This window comes from Crocodylus porosus, unplaced genomic scaffold (genome assembly GCF_001723895.1).
Source record: "Crocodylus porosus isolate Cpor-Errol unplaced genomic scaffold, CroPor_comp1, whole genome shotgun sequence".
NCBI lineage: Eukaryota > Metazoa > Chordata > Crocodylia > Crocodylidae > Crocodylus > Crocodylus porosus.
In genome coordinates, this window is record NW_017728948.1 from 42740854 (window position 1) to 42760976 (window position 20123).

Here is a 20123-nt window from a genome sequence, read left to right on the forward strand (position 1 = left end):
TTTGACAAAGCAAGATAGTGATGAGGCTGTGTCCTGCCAATGCTGCCTGCTCGATACCCATGAGCATTATAGTGAAACTTGCTGAGTGCTAAGTGGAATCCGGTATCAATGTAAATGAGTGCTAAAGCGAAATAATGCTAAGCAAAAAAGCAGCAAGTGGGGGCTACCTGTATCTTTGGTGGAAGATGTTATTGAAACACAGAAGGTTAAAATATATTTATCTACAAAAACCGGGCAATACAGGCATAAGCAATTCAAGCTATGCTATATGGCTAATGTATTTCTACTTGGACATGGAGAGACTAAAGATCTTTCATAAGAATGAAGGTGCAGTACATTTCCAAAGTTTGTTTTTTCACTTCCCTGAGAAAAATTTTGAATAGCGAACAATGGCCATTGTTTTTTCTGTCATGTTAGTTAGTACTAGAAGGAACTTGTTCTAGAGTAAGTAAAAAATGTATCTTAATTTTTATGCTAAAAAAATAAAAGTTCTTCAAAATGAGCAGTGACATAAATTATTGCTTTGGAAACAATTCATTTTCTTTCAAAAACTTTGAGTTTTTAAAATATAAATTAAATATTTTAAAATTTTTTCATTTGTAAACACTAGGTTTTCAGTAATCTGAGAATAATATGGCCATTTGGATGTTATTCTCCTTGACAAAACAGCAATAAATAAAGTGTTGGGATTTCGGTTAGTATTTTCTTTTTCTTTTTTTAAAGAAGAAATATAGGTTTGTCTTAAACTGTAGAGAAAGATGACAAATGTCAAAGTTCAATTGGGTTTTTTTCTAACTTTGAACGAAGACTTTTTGGCTTAAGTGGCAAACACTTCTTGTTGCAAATTATTATAATTACCATGCTAAATTTAAATGGCTTATTGAAAATACTGATCCAGATGGAATTTATTTATTTGACAAAGAAAAAAAAAGAATGGAATTTGGAATAGGAAAGCAAGAATTAACTGTAGCTACTGCTATTTGCATCTGTCATAATGCTTACTGAAGGGCACAGAACCCAGCAGCATCTGGAAGTATTAAATTATATTTTAGCTTTAATTTGGGGTGACCAATAGCTAAAGTGAACTGCTCAAAGAAAACAGCAGCCAAGAGAAAAAAGTAGTTTTGCTCCTACATTCCAGGCTTTACAGTAACTCCAGTGAGAGTGTCACATAGAATTAAAAAGTGCTAATATTTGCATTGTCCTAAAATTCCACCAGCTGTAAAATCTGTCACGTTTTATGCATGCTCTTTTACCTAGCTTACACTATTTGATCTGGCTTCAGATGTGGCCACTTCAGATGCCAGGGATCTGATCCGGAGCTCCACACCAGGTTTTCACTTTAATCCGGCTGAAGCAGTTCCGAAGCTTCAGAGCTGCCTCAGAGATCCAGCCATAGGGTGTAATGGGGAAATCAATGAAATATCTATAACTTTGTTGGTTTTTGTTTGATTTGTATGAAACTTACAGGTGTGGTAGCCTCTGCTGAGAGCATGAAGCCTGCCAAGTTTCAAGAGGATCGGTATGGGGGTTTGGGGGGGAACTGCACCCCAAATTCTTGAAAGCAAAACTCACCTCACATGTATGTGTTACACCACTTTGGGGTGGTAGCCCCTGGTCAGGCCATGAATCCTGCCATGTTTCAAGAAGATTGGTGCAGGGGTTTGGGGGGAACTGAACCTCAAGCTGCTGACAGGCAAAACTCATGACATAGATGACCCTGTGTGTGTTAAGGTGCAGCGGGCTGAAAACTGCAGGGATGGTGGCCCCTGCAGAGGCCATAAAGCCTGCCAAGTTTCAAGGAGATAAGTGCAGGGGCTTCGGGGGAACTGCACCTCAAGCTGAGGACAAAAAAAAAAAAACTCATGATATGGGTGACACTGTGTGTGTTAAGGCACAGCAGGCTGAATGCTGCAGGGATGGTAGCCCCTGCTGCAGCCAAGAAACCTGCCAGCTGTCAAGGAGATAGGTGCAGGAGTTCTGGGGCCTTGGAGGCAAACTCGTGACATGGGTGCTTGTGCAACCTGACTATAAAAGTAAAGGAAACAAAATCTGAAATATTCCTTCACAGAAATCTGAAGAGAAACCATACTTTCATCAGTGTGTGAAAGTCAGCAACACAACAGAGATCTAATTAAAGTTCAAGAGTCATTTGCTTAAAAGGATCATCAAATTACACAGTGAAGCATAATTAGGAACTAATGATTCCTACAATAAAATTATAATCAGAACTATCGAATACTTTGTGTTGATACATTCCTTTACATGAGTAATCGATTGCTCAAAACATGGCACAAAAACATTACAGGTATTATTCCTAGTTCTGACTCATAGGCCCTAACACTTAATGTCTGAGAAAGAAGTGGGAACCTAGATGTGCTCCAACCCACACCCGCCCCACACCGGCCAATGGCACCACACCCACTCTGGCCCCTGCCAGCACATAAGCACTGCTGCTGCAGCCACCTAGGAAATGCTCAGCTTCCCCCACCTCCAGTGGCTCCCCCTCCTCTTGTTCCAGGCAGGAGTGAAGTTGCAGCCAGGCAACTTCTGCCCTACCAAATGGAGCTGCAGCTCCCAGCCACCTTCCACCCACTCCTCCTGCCTGGCATGATGAGAATAAGCAGCCACCTATGGGTGGGCGACATGGATGAAGGTGGTTGGAAGCTAGAGCTGGAGCTTCCCCCCTTTGAGCAGAGCAGAAGGAGTTGTCATGGTCACTAGAAGCAGGGGGAGCTGAGCAGTACCTGGGCAGCTGTAGCAGCAGCGCCGTGTGCACTGGCCACAGATGGGGCTAGGGTGGTGCAGTCGGCAGATTCGGGTCAGTTGTGGGTGGTACAGGCATCCCAGGGTGGGAGTGGGCAGGTCTCATTCCCATGTGGAGCATTGTGGGGGCAGCCACAGACTGGATACAAATCAACTGGTGGAAAGGATGCGGCCCATGAGACATATTTTGCTCACATCTGGACAAATAGAACCTCCGGTCCAACTAGATCTCCATGGATACTAATGGGGTCTTTAAACCTATACAAAATCAGCTTCAATCTTCATGGATTCCTAAAATTATAATGAAATACTTGAGAGTTTTTTTTCTCTGTATTTTGGAGGAGGGGCTTAATTCTGACCTGTTTGTTTATTTTTTGTGAAATTAATTTAATCCTTTATCTCAATCCTTTGTAGGAATGTGGCGGGTTGGTGGATTTTTTTTACCTCCCTGCCATTAGCACTTGGTCATTTTTGGTTATGATTGCCTTACTATGGACCTTACTAAACTGTATACAAATAAGTTTCAAGACCTCCAGCCTACTCTCACCACAATCACAGAGAGTAGAGAATCATTCCATTACAATTTCAGGAAGTAATGGAGATTCAATCCTTTCCCTTCTGATCTGAATAGAGTTTAGAATAGTATAATATATATAATATATACATTTATAATAGTAGTGGGAATCAAAAGCAACTTAAATCCCCCATATTAAGATAAAATAAATTATCATAATTACATGCATAACAAATATAGATTACACCTATTCTTTTTCCACCAACAGGATTTAAATTCATTATTACAACTGTGTTTTGAGCATAATGGATTATAATACCTTATGTATACTATTCATATTGATTTACTTTTAAATCACAAAACATTTAATATAAACTCTATATTTCACAGGCATAAATCCCCAGGGAATTTTTCTGTACCTAGCCTCCAACACCTAAATCAGTGAGGTCTTGACCATCAGCAATCTGTCAGTCTTTCTCATTTATAGAAACTGATATAAACATTCAAAGCTCTTTATCTATGTGTCTGGGAAAAGAGATTTCCTCCCCATAATTCAACTCATGGAAATCATTATTTTTGTTTAAATTCCTTTAATTGGGTCTTTTATACCGCAATTAGATTTTTTAAAAAATCAGTTTCAGTCCTAATCCTCCTAATCCCACTAATTTTTCAGATTCAAAACTATACATGGCTGAAACTATGAAGGATCTAACTACCTACCTTTTAAAGGTTAAGTTCCAAAGAACAACTTTCAGACTTGTTCTTGGAATTCAATGTTTCCCACTCATGTGACCCAATTATTGAGAAACTTTTAAAGACTTTATATATGAGTTTGTTATCGCATATGTTTCTGAAAGAAGAAACTTTAATATGGGAAATTCTCAGTTTAGAAGAAGAAATAGACTCTTGAAATACAAGTGAGCCATGCTGAATCTCTCAAGCAAAAAGAACTTAAGATACAGCTCATACTTCACCCTCCCAACTGGTACTTGAAAGGCACTGCTCTGGTGTCACTATGAAAGACTGTAGACCTTTTGAAAGTCAGAATAATTAAAGATATAAAAATAACTGGAAAAGAAGATAAAATGCAACACCAGATTACCAAAGACAGACCACACCAGACAAACCTAGTATCTTTTTGGGGGAAGTTAACTGATTTTTTTTCAGACAGGAGAAATGTGGTAGATTTAATATATCTGGATTTTATTAAAAGATTTGATGCAGTATCACATGGGAAATTGTTAGGACAGAAAAGATAGGATCACTACAAGAACTGTAAAGCAAATGAAAGTCCAGGTAGTGATGAGAAGGCAACTATGAGGCTAGAGTATTGTTACTGGTGTAGTTCTTCCATGAACTGCCTTGGGACCACATATTGGGTGCATCTTCACATGCACTTTACTGTGGAGTTGACTAATTAACTCCTCAGTAAAGTGTCACTGTCTACTCTTATACCAGTATTAGCGAGCAGTAAATTAACTCCACCGTAAGATAGTACGGTCTATGACAGTATTATCTTAGAGCACAGTTACTTACTCCACCTACAGATGGTGCCAGGAGCTGACTGGGGCACAAGGGTGCTAAACTTTGGGGGGACACCTGCTGCACGACTCCTCACTTTAGCACACTCATTCCCCAGTCAGTCCCTCTACCGCCTGATGCGTCACCCAGGGCCCAAGCCTGCTGCTAGCTCAGGGCTGCTTCACCCCATCTCAAACTGCTGTGGTCCTGGGCTCATGTGCACTGGAGTTTATTTTTTCATCTAAATTGCACCCATTTAGTATTTTATCCCATTTTCTAACTTTGAGAAAACCACCACAAGAGTTTCTCTTCTGTAAACTAAAGATTTATTTGGAAATAGGAAAAAGACTTGGATGTGTTAGTGGATTACTCTTAACAACCAATGTGATGATAAGTATGATAAGCTATTTTAAGTAGAAACTGGAAGGCATATTTCTCTTGTACAAAACCACTGAAAACATCTTACCCTGAGTATTTTGATCATTCAGGTTCATGGAAAAAAGGGTCAAACAGATATACAAGACAACTCCTAAAATGAAGAGGAATATGAGAGAATCTCTTATAAAAAAGGAGACTAAGGCTATGGTCCTTGTTGAGCTTGCCATCGAGAAACCAACTGTACCTACTTACACTTGCTCCCGTGTCTGGAAATAAGGCACAGGAGAGAATCTTAGATGGGTCTTGAGAACATTATACAACATTTTCTTTTTTTCCTTTTCTATAGAGTGTCACAGAAAACAATCTCTTGACACCATCCTTGGTCATGTATTCCCTGAAAAACACCATCATTCCTTGCAGGATGAAGAAATGAAACCCTTGAATGGCATAATCAGCAATGGTAGGAAGACATTTGTCCAAAAGCCCCTATATCAAATGGATCTGCTACAGATTAACACAACTGGTACAGGTTTTAAACAAAGGAAAGAAAATTAAAGAGATTCAGGGATGGAGAAGACTTCAACTTTATTAACCACAACACCGAGAAAAAAAGAAAGCTAGAAACCCACACAAAATATTGGACACTCATTTGGATCCTAGTCTGGTATCAAATGGCCAATGGCCTTGTACCAAAATCCAAATAACTAATATTTAGGAGTAGCTAACTTCACCCTAAATCCTAGGGCTTAGTTTATAAGAAGAACTAAGGGTGCACATGAATCATACATCTGGGACTGCAAAAGACTTGTTTCTCCCCTCTTTACCTAGGCTTACAGGGCATAATAGCCTCATAATTGTTAGTCTAACAACCTGTATATTCTGAGATGGAAGACCCTCAGAGCAGCCAAATCTGTCTCCCTCTTCCTTCTCCTCCTCTCAGCACACCAGGAATTCTCTTTCTTTTGCTAGTCCAAACAAACACACAGACTCTCTGCTGCAGCCACCCTCCCAAAAGAGCTACTTGGGAATGAAATAAGAGGCATTTGCAAAGAAAATGCTTTGACTGACAAGTTTTGCTTTTGTAATTTAGCAATATGTACATGTGGATTTAAATGCAAGATTCAAAATATTTAATGCACAGATACCTGAAGTATGCAAATATCGGCACACAGGTCATATTTAAGAAGGCTTAAACTTTAAAAAAAAATGCGTGTCTATATATATATATAACACTAACTGTATTTTACATAGTTCTGCTGCTGTTAAAAAAGTAGATATGTAAAAATGCCAGCATTGTTCATTGCTTACATTGCTAATGTGTCAAATAAATTTTAAGGAACTAGGGTCTTTAAAATCCCTGCTAAATGACTCCTTTAAGAACATTTTTCTTTGAAGTTTAAAGTCCTTAACTTCTTTGTCTTATTAAAATAAAACCCCATTACAGTTGATTATTTTTGTAACAAAGACACTGCCTCATTATATACAAGACAAGAATATATAAAGAAAAGTATTCCCTAACATTTTTCTTTTTTGTGATGAACCACAATGAGTAAATGTTTCTGAAAAGATGCCAGTTCTGCAGGTAATAAATTGACGGTGTAATCACATTTGATTTACTTTCATTATGTCCTTTTTAGATCCCAATTTTAAGGTGTATTGGATGCAATGAATGGAGCAATAATGTTGGGAGTTGGTAGTCATTGTGATTGATTTGGAAGACATTTGCTCAGACAGAGACAAAGTAAACAGAATATCTAACTACTCGAAATCTATCACTAAGTACACCCACATAAGCAGTATTTACGAGCTCTTGGATGCTGCAAGACACAAATTAAGGAGGGAAAAAACCTCAGGTTTTTAAGGATTAAAACTTACTCACCACAGAAAAGCTTCTTAAAATGACAAGCCTAAATTCAAGAATGGAACCAGCAGTAATGCAAGAGATTATTTAGCTGTGGAACTATTGACAAGACTGGGCCTAAAATTAGCAACATGGCAGTAATATTTCTTGTCATTCAAAATGTGGAAGAATTCTGAGCAAACCTGGTTTCTAAATGCTTTTCATTATCCTAATACCTAAACATGATTTTGAGTGTCTAACATTAATGTATAATATGCTTCTTGGTAAGTACCTAAGAACACATTATAGTTACACACCAATACACAACATTAAAATGAAATGAAGAACTAAATATGAGTCCATCAAAAGCAAATGCTTGTGGGGGAAGAATACACTGGATAGTAATATAATGGACATCAATTTACAGTGTAATAGAGATCAATTACAAGAACAAGAAAGAAGGGGGAAGAAAGAAGGCTGATACAAATGAACCAAAGGGAACAAGCAAGGTATCAAAACAAACGAAAAGTTAAGGGATAGCTCTACTGAAATAAGTGGTAACCTAGACTCCAGCCGAAGCTATTAAAATGCTTTACATTTCAAAATGAAACCACAGATGAAGATCACCCACTTGTTGAATGCCACAATAGTTTACCTTGCAGCTGACAAAGCTGATTAATATACATCCTTCTCAAGCCCTGTTCTCTTCTGACTGTAAACACAGCTTGAGGCTAAAAAGGGTTTTTGCATTGATAGTCTCAGATTTCAACTGGTTGAACTAGAACTACTCTCTCCTAAAAAGAATTGTTATAAATCAGAGATGGTGGTATGGGAGAATAAAATTACTAAAAGCTGTGAATAGTGCATTTTATGCAGTTAATGAACTTCCTTGCATGGGAACTAAGGATGACATGAAATGGTGATCTTGAGAACACAGTGTGGCACTGCGGCACACACAGTGTGCCTCTCTCTTGATCACAGAATGTGTTTATTTGCAAGTGACATGGGGGGGGTGGGGAGTAATTTATACTGAGATACTGCTAGTTAAAAATGGTGAAATATGAAAGCCACCAGAAAAAACATTCTTCAAGGTACTAATTTGTAATAAAATATCACTACTATGAAACTCTTAGTGTACCTTCCAGTAATCCCTAGTGGATTGCTGTCAACCTTTTTATATTATAAAGCTTCATATGTATTGACCCTTTCTTGAGCTTACATTTCAGGGAAAACAGGGAATTGGAAAAACACCGTACTTCATTACACAGAAAATGATATACCAGAATGAGACGACATAAAATGAAATGTGTGCAGCTATTAGATCACATCTTCCATTACACACCTGACTCATTCTTTTAACTTAGCTGCTAAATCTCCTCTTCCTATTTGGACCTCCCACTTCCCTATCTCCAAAAATAACTTTGCTGTGTAGTTTCACTGTTTTCCATTTGTTCTAGCCTTCAAATTCAGTGTCATCAGATTTTTCAATAGCTACAAAGGTCTTTATTTTGTTTTATTTTGTCTCATTTTTGTTGGTAAAATAAAATCTCCAAGCTCTCAAGTAGGCTATAATTATCACTGGGTGTGTCTACACAAGATGCTGACTGAGAAATAGCTTGATATTACTGCACGGTAGTGTCACAGGGCAAAATCCGTGTTGAGATGCTACTATGTAGTATTGGGCTACTGAACAATAATGTCACTTAAAAGGTATTTGCCAGCGCTACTGTGCAGTAACTCCAGTTAGTATGTATTTATTACCTGTTTATAGAGTACTGAATAAATGCGCAGTAACCACTACACAGTAGTGTTTATTGTAGACACACCCACCAAGCATCAAAGCCTGACAGAAAAGTAGTATGCTGGACTGCGTAGTAGGGCTGTGTGAAATTTCTGGCTGTAGTAGGGGATGTGGGCTGTGTGGCCTCCTGGCAGAGCCCCCCCATGCAGCCTCCACTCCCTGATAGTCCCCCACCTAGCCACAACAGTCTGGGAATCAGAAAAACAAAAACAAAAAAAAGTCTCACGCTCACCAGCTTTGGCAGCGGTGATCAACGCCTCTCGGCGCTCATGCCAGAGACCCCCCCATACAGCGTGGGGCAATGGGGAGTAGCAGTGATTGTCCCCCCCCACTTGGTACCAGCACAGCTCAGCAGGGTGCTGCGCACTGTCTGGGAGTGGGGGAGGCTTCAGCAGTCAGCCCAGCAGCACTAAGGCCCAGAGGCTTCAGCTCCCAGACAGTATGCAGCACCCTGCTGAGTCATGCTGCACCTGTGCCATTGGGCAGCTGCCACGTGGGTGCCAGGTGGGGGGCCCATCCCCACTGACCCCCCACTGCCTTGCACTCTGTGTGTGCGTGTGTTGGGGGGAGGAGCGGAGGCTCTGCCACAAGCCCTCAGAGGCCCTGATCGCCACTGCTAGAGCCAGTGAGTGCAGGGATTTTATTTATTTATTTATTTTTAAGTGCCAGGCAGGGAATGGGGCTGGGCATGGCGAGGCAGCCACCGGGGCTTCTCCCAGGGCTCCACCCACCCAGGGAGATGCAGGCACAGCTGGAGGAGCCACAGGAAAATATGCAGCCACTGGGCTGTGCCTGTCTCCCCCCAGCTGATCCAAATCTCCGAAACAGCATCCAAATTCTGAAACAGATTTGGCCAAATTGAAATCGAACAGTGATCCGAAACACCAAAATGAATCACTGTCCTCTGAAATGGCTAAATCTGAAATCGAAATGAGATATAGCCATTTCATACAGCCCTACTGCCTAGGCTAGCGATCAATACTAGGCTATAAATGACAGCTAGAGTACTTTCATTTATGATGAAATTATGCTGCACTTTAATATTCAAATAGTGGACTTCATAGTTGGATGAAAACAACTTGCATAAACCTCTTGTTTAGATGAAGTTAATTTTGCTTTGACAGACCAGACCCTACTATAATTTTTACACTGTAACAGTACTTCAGAGCTTATCAGATGATGCTTTCAGGCTAATCACTGAAACAATAAACAATTATTAATGAGGTTTGCCACATTAATACTCTCTTATCAAATACTATTTTAAAAATAAAAATATGTACCAGTGTAGAGTTTTACTGTGTCTGCTGTTAGAAACTTCTTTATTACTAGATATGCTGTTCCAGGCTCAGGTAATGAACTCCAGTGAAGAACTTGTTCTAACACATTCTCTGTGTAGTGCAGTGGGCGCTCTGAAAGATGTCAAAACAACAGATGTTGAAACAACAAAAACAAGACTGGAGGTCCTAGCAGGTTACAGGAGCCTACGCATGAATGTGGATGCCTTCAAAATAAGACACTTAACTCTTTAGTAGTTCAAAGTGAATGCAACAATTAAAGCACTTGACTATTGATCCTCTACAGTAACACCTTAGCTTATATGGTCTAAAATTCACTGCATGCAATACTAGGTTGAGTAAGCAGCAGTCAAGTGTTTAACAAGAATGAGATTTAATAAATAAATAAATAAATAAATAAATAAATAAATACATGTAATACCATTACTGGACCATTCTGGAAAAATGTATATAAACTGCAAAACTGTACTGCATGCTACCTAATCCATAAAATTAAGAGTTAACTAAGACTGTATTTAGATACCATTAAAGATTTATACTGCAATAGCTGCTCTGGTCTCATTCTAGTTAAGCCTCATTGTGCTAGAAAATGTAATTTTGCAAATTGAAATTACAGCTTTTTGTAACAAAAATGTCAATATACTTATATTAAATGTCACTTATGGCAAAGCATCCTTTGTTTGCTACTACTACCATGATGAGTAATTTAACTTGCCCTCAACAAAAAAACCACAAGTCTTTCATCTAGATGCATAGCCATTCTTTTCCATTTATATAAAAACATAATTATAAAATATTGTTTTATCAAGTTAGGTAAATATTCATGAAGGTTAAAGGTAAATGCCAAAGGGATAGGGTAAATCTCTACTACAAAAAGGACAACTGGATAAAAGAAGATATATCCAGTATTGGTACATTTGAATCATCCCTAGCTGTTGAAACAGGATGCTGGGCCATCAAATAATCTTAAAATAGAACAATCTAATATCGCTTGGTTCATTCTGTATACAATCTGGAGCCAATATGGCCATGGTTAATAAAGCCAAACTGTGCCATGCCCGCATTTCTTGAATCACATGCCAAATGCAATTCGGCCAGATCTAACAAGTATGTCCCATATCTATGAATGCTTGTATGTTCATAGGTGAATACATCCTGATTCTCAGCCAGGCTGCTGTGGCACATAGTTAGCTTCATTAAATATTCAAACGTGATTCACAAGATAAACCTAGAGATTCCAAATAGGAATCCATCGTGTTGAAAACTTTCTGAATGATTGTGGTTTGAGTTGTCTGCAACATAATGTCCCTATTATTTTTCTGTGGTAAAAAAACACAAGTGAAAACTAAGAGCTGGCATATTCTTAGGGAGCCTCAACTCTTAAGAGGGGTGCCTCAAGTTTAAAAAAAAGTGGAGAACCACTGGTATACAGTGTACTCAATGCATATTCATACAGGATAAGCGCATCATTTCTTTACCTGCATTACATGATACCTATCACCCCCTTTTTGTTTTTGGTCTCTTACTTACATAGTAACAAAAGCTAACTACCTGCATATTTGTTAAGTGCATAGAACTAGGACTTGGAAGACTCTTTGGCCAAGTTGTCTATTTTGTAATGTATTTGCACTTCATTTCACTACATCATTGGTAAAACATACTAGGAGCCATCAATTACAAGTCTTCTGAAGTAGGTTCAGTCAATTTCAAGGACGCTATTAGAGGCATAAGGCATTCTGAGAAACAAGGTAATGGTCCTTAATGAGGTGCAAAAAGCTCAGAACACACTACGTTATTGACTTCTGTTTCCATTCAGTTTGGGTGAATGCATGGCCTTTTCTCAGTCCTGAAGATATGGACGTAAGAGTACACCATATACACAACTCCCAGCAAAAGCCGAACAAAATTTCATACAAAAAATGTTAGTCAAAATAAATATAGTGATTCATAGATTGTAGAGTTGAAAGGGATGACAAAGGATCATTGTGTCTGACCCCCAACCCCTGGCAAGAAAGAGGACTGAGGTCAGATGACCCCAGCCAGGTGACTATCAAGCCACCTCTTGAATACCTCCAAGTTAGGTGATAGCACCACCTCTCTTGGAAGCCCATTCCAGATTCTGGCCAGCCTTAGTGTAAAAAAACTATTCCTAATGTCTAACCTGAACCTACTCGCCACTAGTTTGCACCCATTATTCCTAGTTACTCCTAGGGATGCTCTGATAAATAGGGCATCTCCAATTCCCTGTTGTCCTCCCTTGATAAACTTATAGGCAGCTACAAGGTCTCCCCTCAGCCTTCTCTTGTGAAGGCTGAAGAGATCCAGATCCCTCAACCTCCCCTCGTAGGGTCTTTCACGGAGGCCACTAATCATGCGAGTGGCCCTCCTCTGAACACTTTCCAGATTTTCTGTGTCCCTCCTGAAGTGCAGTGCTCAAAACTAAACACAGTACTCCAACTGGGGCCTGACCAATGCCACACAGAGGGGGAGCATCACCTCCCTCGATCTGTTGGTAATGCATCTGCTAAAGCACAACAAGGTGTGATTGGCCTTCTTGATGGCATCATTACACTGCTGGCTTATGTTCATCTTGGAGTCAATTTTAACTCTAAGATCCCTCTCAGCCACTGAGCTGGTCATCCCCCAGCCTATAGGTGTGCTGGGGATTCCTTCTCCAAAGGTGGAATACCTCGTATTTCTCTTTGTTAAATTGCAACTTATTTCGTTCTGCCCATTGATCCAACCTGTCCAGATGGGCCTGTATCTGCTCCCTGTCCTCTAGTGTGTTAACTTTGTCCCATAACTTGGTATCATCTGCAAACTTGGAGATTGTGCTCGCCACACCCTCATCCAAATCCCTGATGAAGATATTAAATAACACTGGTCCAAGAACCGAACCCTGTGGGACCCCACTGCCCACTTCCTTCCAGGCCGAAAACAACCCATCCACCACCACTCTCTGGGTGCAGTCCCTAAGCCAACTGCCAACCTAACTGACTGTGTAAGCGTCCACCCCACAGCCTGCTACTTTCCCTATGAGAATAGGATGCGAAACTGTATCAAAGGCCTTCTTAAAGTCCAGGTAGATGACATCAGCCTATGTCAAGGCAGCGTGGGACCTGGTCATAAAAGGCTATAAGGTTTGTCAGGCAGGATCTACCTGCAATGACCCCATGGTGGTTTCCTTTCAGCATCATTTCCCCTGATGGGCCTTCACAAATGTACTTTTTGATGATTTTTTCCAAAGGATAGAGGGAAGACTGACTAGCCTAAAGTTACCTGGCTCATTGCTTCTCCCCTACTTAAAAATGGGTAGCATATTAGCCCTTTTCCAATCCTCAGGGACCTGGCCAGAGCACCATGAGTACTCGAACACTCATGCCAGAGGCTCAGCTATGATACTGTCCTAGATTGTTGTAGCTAGCCTAAGCTCCAGCCCTGTGTTGGCCTGCCTGGCTGATTCCCTGCAATAGCATGCCAAGGAGGTATGTTCCTCCTTGGTGGCTGCTCCCTGCTTCCACTGCCTGTCAATATCTTTCTTTGCCCCCAGTCTTTTCTGGAGTTCCCTCTTCAGCCAAGGGGGCTCTTATCCCTGTGCCACCTTTCCTGTGTAAGGGGATAGACTCCTTTTGTGCCCCAAGGATCACTCCCTTGAGAAACCTCCAACCCTCCTGGACCCCCATAGTGGTGTCAGCCATCTATTTTCTACAATAAGAAAAATATTAAATAATATTATTATTTGGCTTTTATCACTAAGCTATTTGAATCAGTGGTTGACCAATCAATCATGCAAATTACTCATTTCATAGATTTCACAGACATTAGGTCTGGAAGGGACCTCTGAAGATCAGAGTCCAGCCCCCTGCCCAAAGGGCAGGAACTCAGCTGGGGTCATAGGATCCCAGCAAGATAAAGCATCCAATCTGCTCTTAAAGGTGTTCAATGTAGGTGCTTGAACCACCTCCAGTGGCAGGCTGTTCCAGACCTTGGGGGCTCGGACAGTAAAGAAATTCTTTCTTATGTCCAGCCTGAAATGGTCTTTTAGTAGTTTATGACCATTTGACCTCATCATCCCTTGGGGCACTCTCGTGAACAAACGTTCCCCCAGATACATTTGCAAGTGTCTTTTCAAATGAAAGAAATTCAATAAAAGAACTCCTTCATTTTTTTATTAAAATAAAATCTTACAAGATTTTTCTTCTTACTAGACTTTATACATTAAACCTTTATCCTACGCTATTTCCCAGAGGCTGTCTCTATGACTGGAGCACAAAATGTGACTCATAATGCCTCTCCCTTCTAATAGAAAGTGCATTTGATCAAACCAATAGATGACCACGCAAGGTATGGACAGATTCTTTTAACTGGAATTCCCTCTTCTCCATCACAATCCTAGTTTTGTTTTGGTTTCCATATGGTGCTTAGATGAGAGCTAGCCATTTATTTACCAAAGCAGCATCTACAAACACTGAACTTGGTTACTTCTGAAAAGAATTCTCAATCAAGCAGAGTGGGTACTCACTTCCTTGTTTAAGCAAGTGTGGAGATCAAGGGTTTCTGGACCATAGGATTGGGAGGAACACTTGGCTAGGTTGGATTGGTCATGTAGCTTCTTAACCTATATTGAACAGCTCTATCTGGAAGTGCAAGGGCCAACCAGAGGCAATGCTCTCCTAGACTTGGTCTTGGTCAAAGGAGCAACTTGAATTTTGAGGGTAGCTTGGGCAAGAGCAACCTTGAGATCATCATGTTCACTGTCTGCCACAAGGCAGACAAATCAACTAGCAGGATTGAAGTCCTGGACTTCAAAAACACAAATTTCAACAGGCTCAGAGTAATAGTATGGCACGCGATGTGGGAAAGGGACTGAAAGTGAATGGAATGTACGAAGGGTGATTGTTCCTTAAGGACATGATCCTCATAGCACAAAAGAAGACCATTTCCATGCAGAGGAAAGGCAGCAGAGGGGCTGGTAAGCCCTTTTGGCTTGATAGGGATATGAAGGTCCTCTTGAAAAAGAAGAAAGAGGCATACACACAATGGAATCTTGGGATAGTCCTCATAGGAGAACTATAGAACAGTGGTACACACATGTAGGGAGGAGATTAGGAAAGCCAAGGCGAATACTGAATTTAAGTAAGCAACGGGAATCAAAGACAATAAGAAGTTCTTCTTCAGGGAGCAGAAGGAAAACAAATGGAGGCATGGGGACCTTGCTTAACACCTCAGGACAGCTGTAGCACTCAGGAAAAAAACTGAACTCCTGCATACCCACTTTGCCTTGGTATTTCACTGGATGAAAGGGAAAAACATGCTAGATAAGGCTCACAGGGGTCATGGTGAGAATGACCACCTTCCTACTGTTGACGTTGAGATGCTGCATGTGCATCTAGAAAAATGAGACATTTATAAGTCAGCAGGACCAGATGAACTCTACCCAAGAGTACTGAAGGACCCCTGGCCAAATTTTTCCAAAACTCATGGAGCTCAGGGGAGATCCCTGAAGATTAGAAGAGGGCCAAGGTTGTGCCCATCTTCAAGAAGGGGAAGAGAAAGGATCTGGGAAACTATAGACCAATCAGTTTAACTTCTATCCCAGGGAAAATCCTAGAAAAACACTTATCAAGGAGTTTACATGCAATATGTTCGCAGAGGGTAGGATTCTGAATGACAGCCAGCATAGCTTCATTGTGGGCAGGTCTTGGTTTACCAGTCTTATCTCTCTCTACAACCAGGTATTTTGCCACCTGAACAAGGGAAAGGAGGTCAACGTTATATACCTAGGCTTCCAAAAGGCCTTTGATCTGGTATCCCATGATATCCTCGCAGGAAAGTTGGAAGATGGTGAGCTTAACTGCTCAATGGTTAAGTGGGTAGGAAACTAGCTGTGAAGTACGACCTAGAGAGTTCTTATGAATGGATCTGTGTATTCCTGCTGAGAAGTGGTGTCCCTCAGGAGTCTGTGCTTATACAGTGCTTTTCAACATCTTTATCCATGATTTGGTTGTGGAAGTGAAAAGCTCACTGGCAAACTTCATGGACAACAAGTTATGGGGGAGTGTGGTCATGCCTGAAGATTGGCTGCAGATTCAGGTGGATCTGGACAGGCTGGCAAGTTGGGTGGATTGGAACCAGATGAAGTTCAACATCGAGAAATGTGAAGTGCTCCATCTGGGGGCAAACAATCCCCAACATACCTATAGACTAGGTGGTGCCAATTTGACTAGCACCATGACTGAAAGAGACCTAGGGGTAATAATTGACCATCGCATGAACATGAACCATCAGTGTGATGCTGCAGCCAGCAGGGCAAACAATCCTCCAGCATGCATCAACTGATGCATCTCATGTAAAACCAAGGGAGTGATTCTTCCACTGTACTCAGCACTGGTGAGGCAGCTGGAATACTGTGTCCAGTTCTGGGCACCACACTTCAGAAAAGACATAGAAAAGTTTGAGAGGGTCCAAAGAAGAGCCACCCATATGATCTGAGGCTTGCAAGGCAAGCAATATGAGGAAACTTGGATGTCTTCAGCCTAAAAAAGAGAAGCCTAAGAGGGGACTTGGTAGCACCTACTACTACATCAGGGGAATACATCAAGAGCTTGGTGAACAACTATTCACCAGCGTACCCTTGGGGAAACCAGGAGTAATGGCCACAAACTCCTGGAAGACCACTTCAGACTCAACTGTAGGAAAAACTTCTTCACAGTCAGGGTGTCTAGACTGTGGAATAAACTCCCCCGGTGGTGGTGCAATTACCTACTCTGGAAATCTTCAAGAGGGGACTGGACAGCCACCTTGCTGGGGTCACCTGACCCCAGTTGTCTTTCCTGCCTAGTGCAGGGGATCTGGGCCCAATGATCTTGCAAGGTCCTATGAATCATAATCTTGAACTTAGGCATCTAAAGTTTTGTTTTAGCTGTCCAAGTTCCTTTTGTTTTGGCTGTAAGTGCTTTAAAATTTTCTCCATGCTCTGTAGAGAGATGATTTAAGAAAGACACTTTTATAAAAAACTTTTAGTCATTTCTTATTTAAGTATTTCTTAAAAAGATATTAATTGTTTTTTCAATGTTAAACTACTTTTTATAAAATGATTACTGAATGATCTCCATTGGCACAATCATGATAATTTAAAGAAATAACGGTAATGTATCTTATTAGAATCCAGGTACAATAATTTCTGAGGCTAATTTGGGGTGGCATAGGATTGGACTGCAACTCTCGAAAACATTTTGAGCCCAAAAAACATGGAGCCTACATTTTTTAAAAGCTCAGTGCCCAGAGCTAGATTTTTAAGACATGCTCAGGTCACACTTAAGCACAAAAGAATACAGTCTGAATCTTGAAACAGTTGGTTAGTCTATGTTGGGTGCTGAACTATTAAAAACCAAATGCTCACTTGTCACAGTTGGACACTTGGTTCCTCCTAGTATCCCTTGTATAAATTCACTAGCATTGTAGGGGAACATAATTTACACCTATATAAAAAGAAAAAAAAATTCCTTAAGGTATATTAACCTAGTTATATAGATATTTCTATTCATTTTTCAGAAGTGATAATCAAGAGGCTTAATTTCAATATGCTTGCATAGTCAGTAATTCAATAGGTATTTTACAACTCTGCCTGAATAGAAATTTCTGTTTCACTGACCCCTTTTTAAATTTCTTCCCATTTACTTGGGAAAAAGAGAGAAGGCCCCTTGAGTTTAAAGTTAAGCTAATGTATACCTTTGAACAACAGGTAAATCCATTCTAAAATAAAACTTTAGAAAGCCAGGAGAACCTGGCAAATCACCACATTTTCCTAGAATGATAGTGCTCCCAGAGTAAACACCTACTGTTTTATTTATAGCTACATTTAAGACCATCTGTCATAATTGATTATATGGTACATAAATCATAATTCTGGAATGCATTAGCTATTTTACAGTTAAGGTACCTCATTTATTAACTATCCATGACATATACATTACTAAAAAATAATATAGATCATACTTTATAATAGCATATGGTACCGAGAGCCCTCTGTATAAAGTTAAATATTTTACCAATTATTTTCAACTGTTCTATATGTAAATAATTTGGTTGATTTTTAAGATTGCAATTTCAGTATTTGTAACACGTGGTTAACATACACTTCCAATTACTCTTTTACTAAGGTTATTATGCATTTGCTGGTAGACATCCAGGAACAGGTATTTTAGCCTGAAACGGAAATAATCAGAAGAAAATTACTTTTTTAGAAAATATAATATTTTAATTTTCGTCACTTCTTCGGGTTCATTTCCAAAATTGTCTTGGAAATTATTTGACAAGATATACTGTAAAAAAGTAGAGCTCCTCAGCGACTGCAAACCTGAGCATAATGAGCCAAATTTTACAATGACCTGCCCATGTGCCAACAGACAGGTATCATGACACTGTGATATCCAGCATCCCCCAGGAATGGGGGATGCCGGTTAATTAAATATGCACCACCTGGTGCACTCCCCAGTGTCAGTGTGTCAGGGGATGGGGAGGGGGGCCCTGCGCAGGCTGCTTTGCCTTGGGCCGTGGTCCAAAGAAGTGGCAAGAATTCTGCTTGCGGTAGCAGTGAAACCCAGAAGTGGTACTTCCGGTTTCGCTTCTGCCGCATCCCTCGGATGCTGGTTAATAGATTTTTCTGGCTAATAAAGTGCCAGTTAACACAGCTTTTCCTGTAATAAGCCCAGAAAATTAAGCTGAAAGTATACTGAAGTGAAATGAGACGAGACATTTCCATTCTTATCGTCTCTTTCCTCCTCCTTTCTACTTTTCAAGAACAGATGCTTTTACAATTACTGCACAAGGAAAAGTATCCAGTATAAAGTTGCCCAACTGACAGCCATTGTCTGAGGGGTTACTTTTTGGCCCCTGGGCTCCCACCCTGCTGCCATTCACAAATGTGGCCCCTGCATTTGTTTTTGGGCTCCTCCTCCTTCCTCTGGCTTCAACTTCCTACCTCTGCTCCAGGTGGTAAGGTGGCACAGCCTACAGTGGCGAGTGAGCTCACGGCTGGGGACAAAGATGGGAACCAGGACACATGACAAGTGGCATTATCGCCATAGAGATTATAAGATGCTAAGGAAATTCAGGATCATTTTAGGTGAAAAGGAATGAATCATTTGCACTGTGATTCCTGATGCTATAAAATGTTATTTAGAGGTTTGCTTTTGCAAATCGGCTTATAGGTAAAATAGATATGCATTAGAATAATGATCCAGGGCAACAGCAAGGGTTAAGAGATTTCTAAAAAGCCTGTCTATAAGAAAGTTTCTTCAACACCCCCTATGTCTGATACAGGCAAGCAATGAGAAGACACACAGGCTGGGAAATTAAAGACATGTACCACACGATTCCATAACATGAGATAAGGTGGCCCCAGGTCATAGTGCCCAACTACAGGGTCCTTGGGCTTTCCAGTTTTGGGGGAACAGACCAAGTTACGAAGAGAACCAGTAAAGCCCAAATCAGGATGTGTGCATGTGCTGGGTTTGTGAAACAAAGGATCGTGTTAACAGGACAGAACAGGGACAACATGATGATCACAGAGAGACCGATCAGCAATGCCTAAGATGAGAAGTCATCAGAAGGAGAAAGAATACAAAAGGAGGGATTTCAGAGCAGCAAGGGGTCCCTGAGAGGGGAACCCGAGGCCACTATGGACGGACAGTGTACCACCAGCCTGTCTCACTCCCCACCCCCACCCCAGTAAGGGGGTTGGGCCTCCGTCTCAGCCTCCAGTCTCCAGGCTGCTGACATCTCACATTCAAGAGAGAACCTTAGAGTGAAACTTGTGTACTGGCCAGACATACCTTGACTCTGTGCAGCTCTAGGACTGGTAGACATAGAATTGTTTGCATTATTCTGATCTGCTATAACTGTGTATCAATAAAACTTCCCTATTATTGAATGGAGAGGTCGTGGTTGGTCTGAGGGTTTGGGACCTCCCGGAAGAAGGTACCTGGGTCATAAAGTCAGTACCAA

At 40.7% G+C, this 20123-nt stretch overlaps 1 protein-coding gene across 2 annotated transcripts in view; it reads right to left on the minus strand.

The window, feature by feature from the left end:
* ARAP2 (ArfGAP with RhoGAP domain, ankyrin repeat and PH domain 2) overlaps nucleotides 1-20123 on the minus strand; it is a 214050-nt gene that overhangs the window by 21565 nt on the left and 172362 nt on the right. For both annotated transcript variants that reach the window (XM_019553196.1, XM_019553195.1), the window contains exon 27: nucleotides 10101-10229. In XM_019553196.1, the coding sequence (XP_019408741.1) occupies nucleotides 10101-10229 (129 nt within the window). The remainder of the gene's footprint in view (nucleotides 1-10100; nucleotides 10230-20123) is intronic.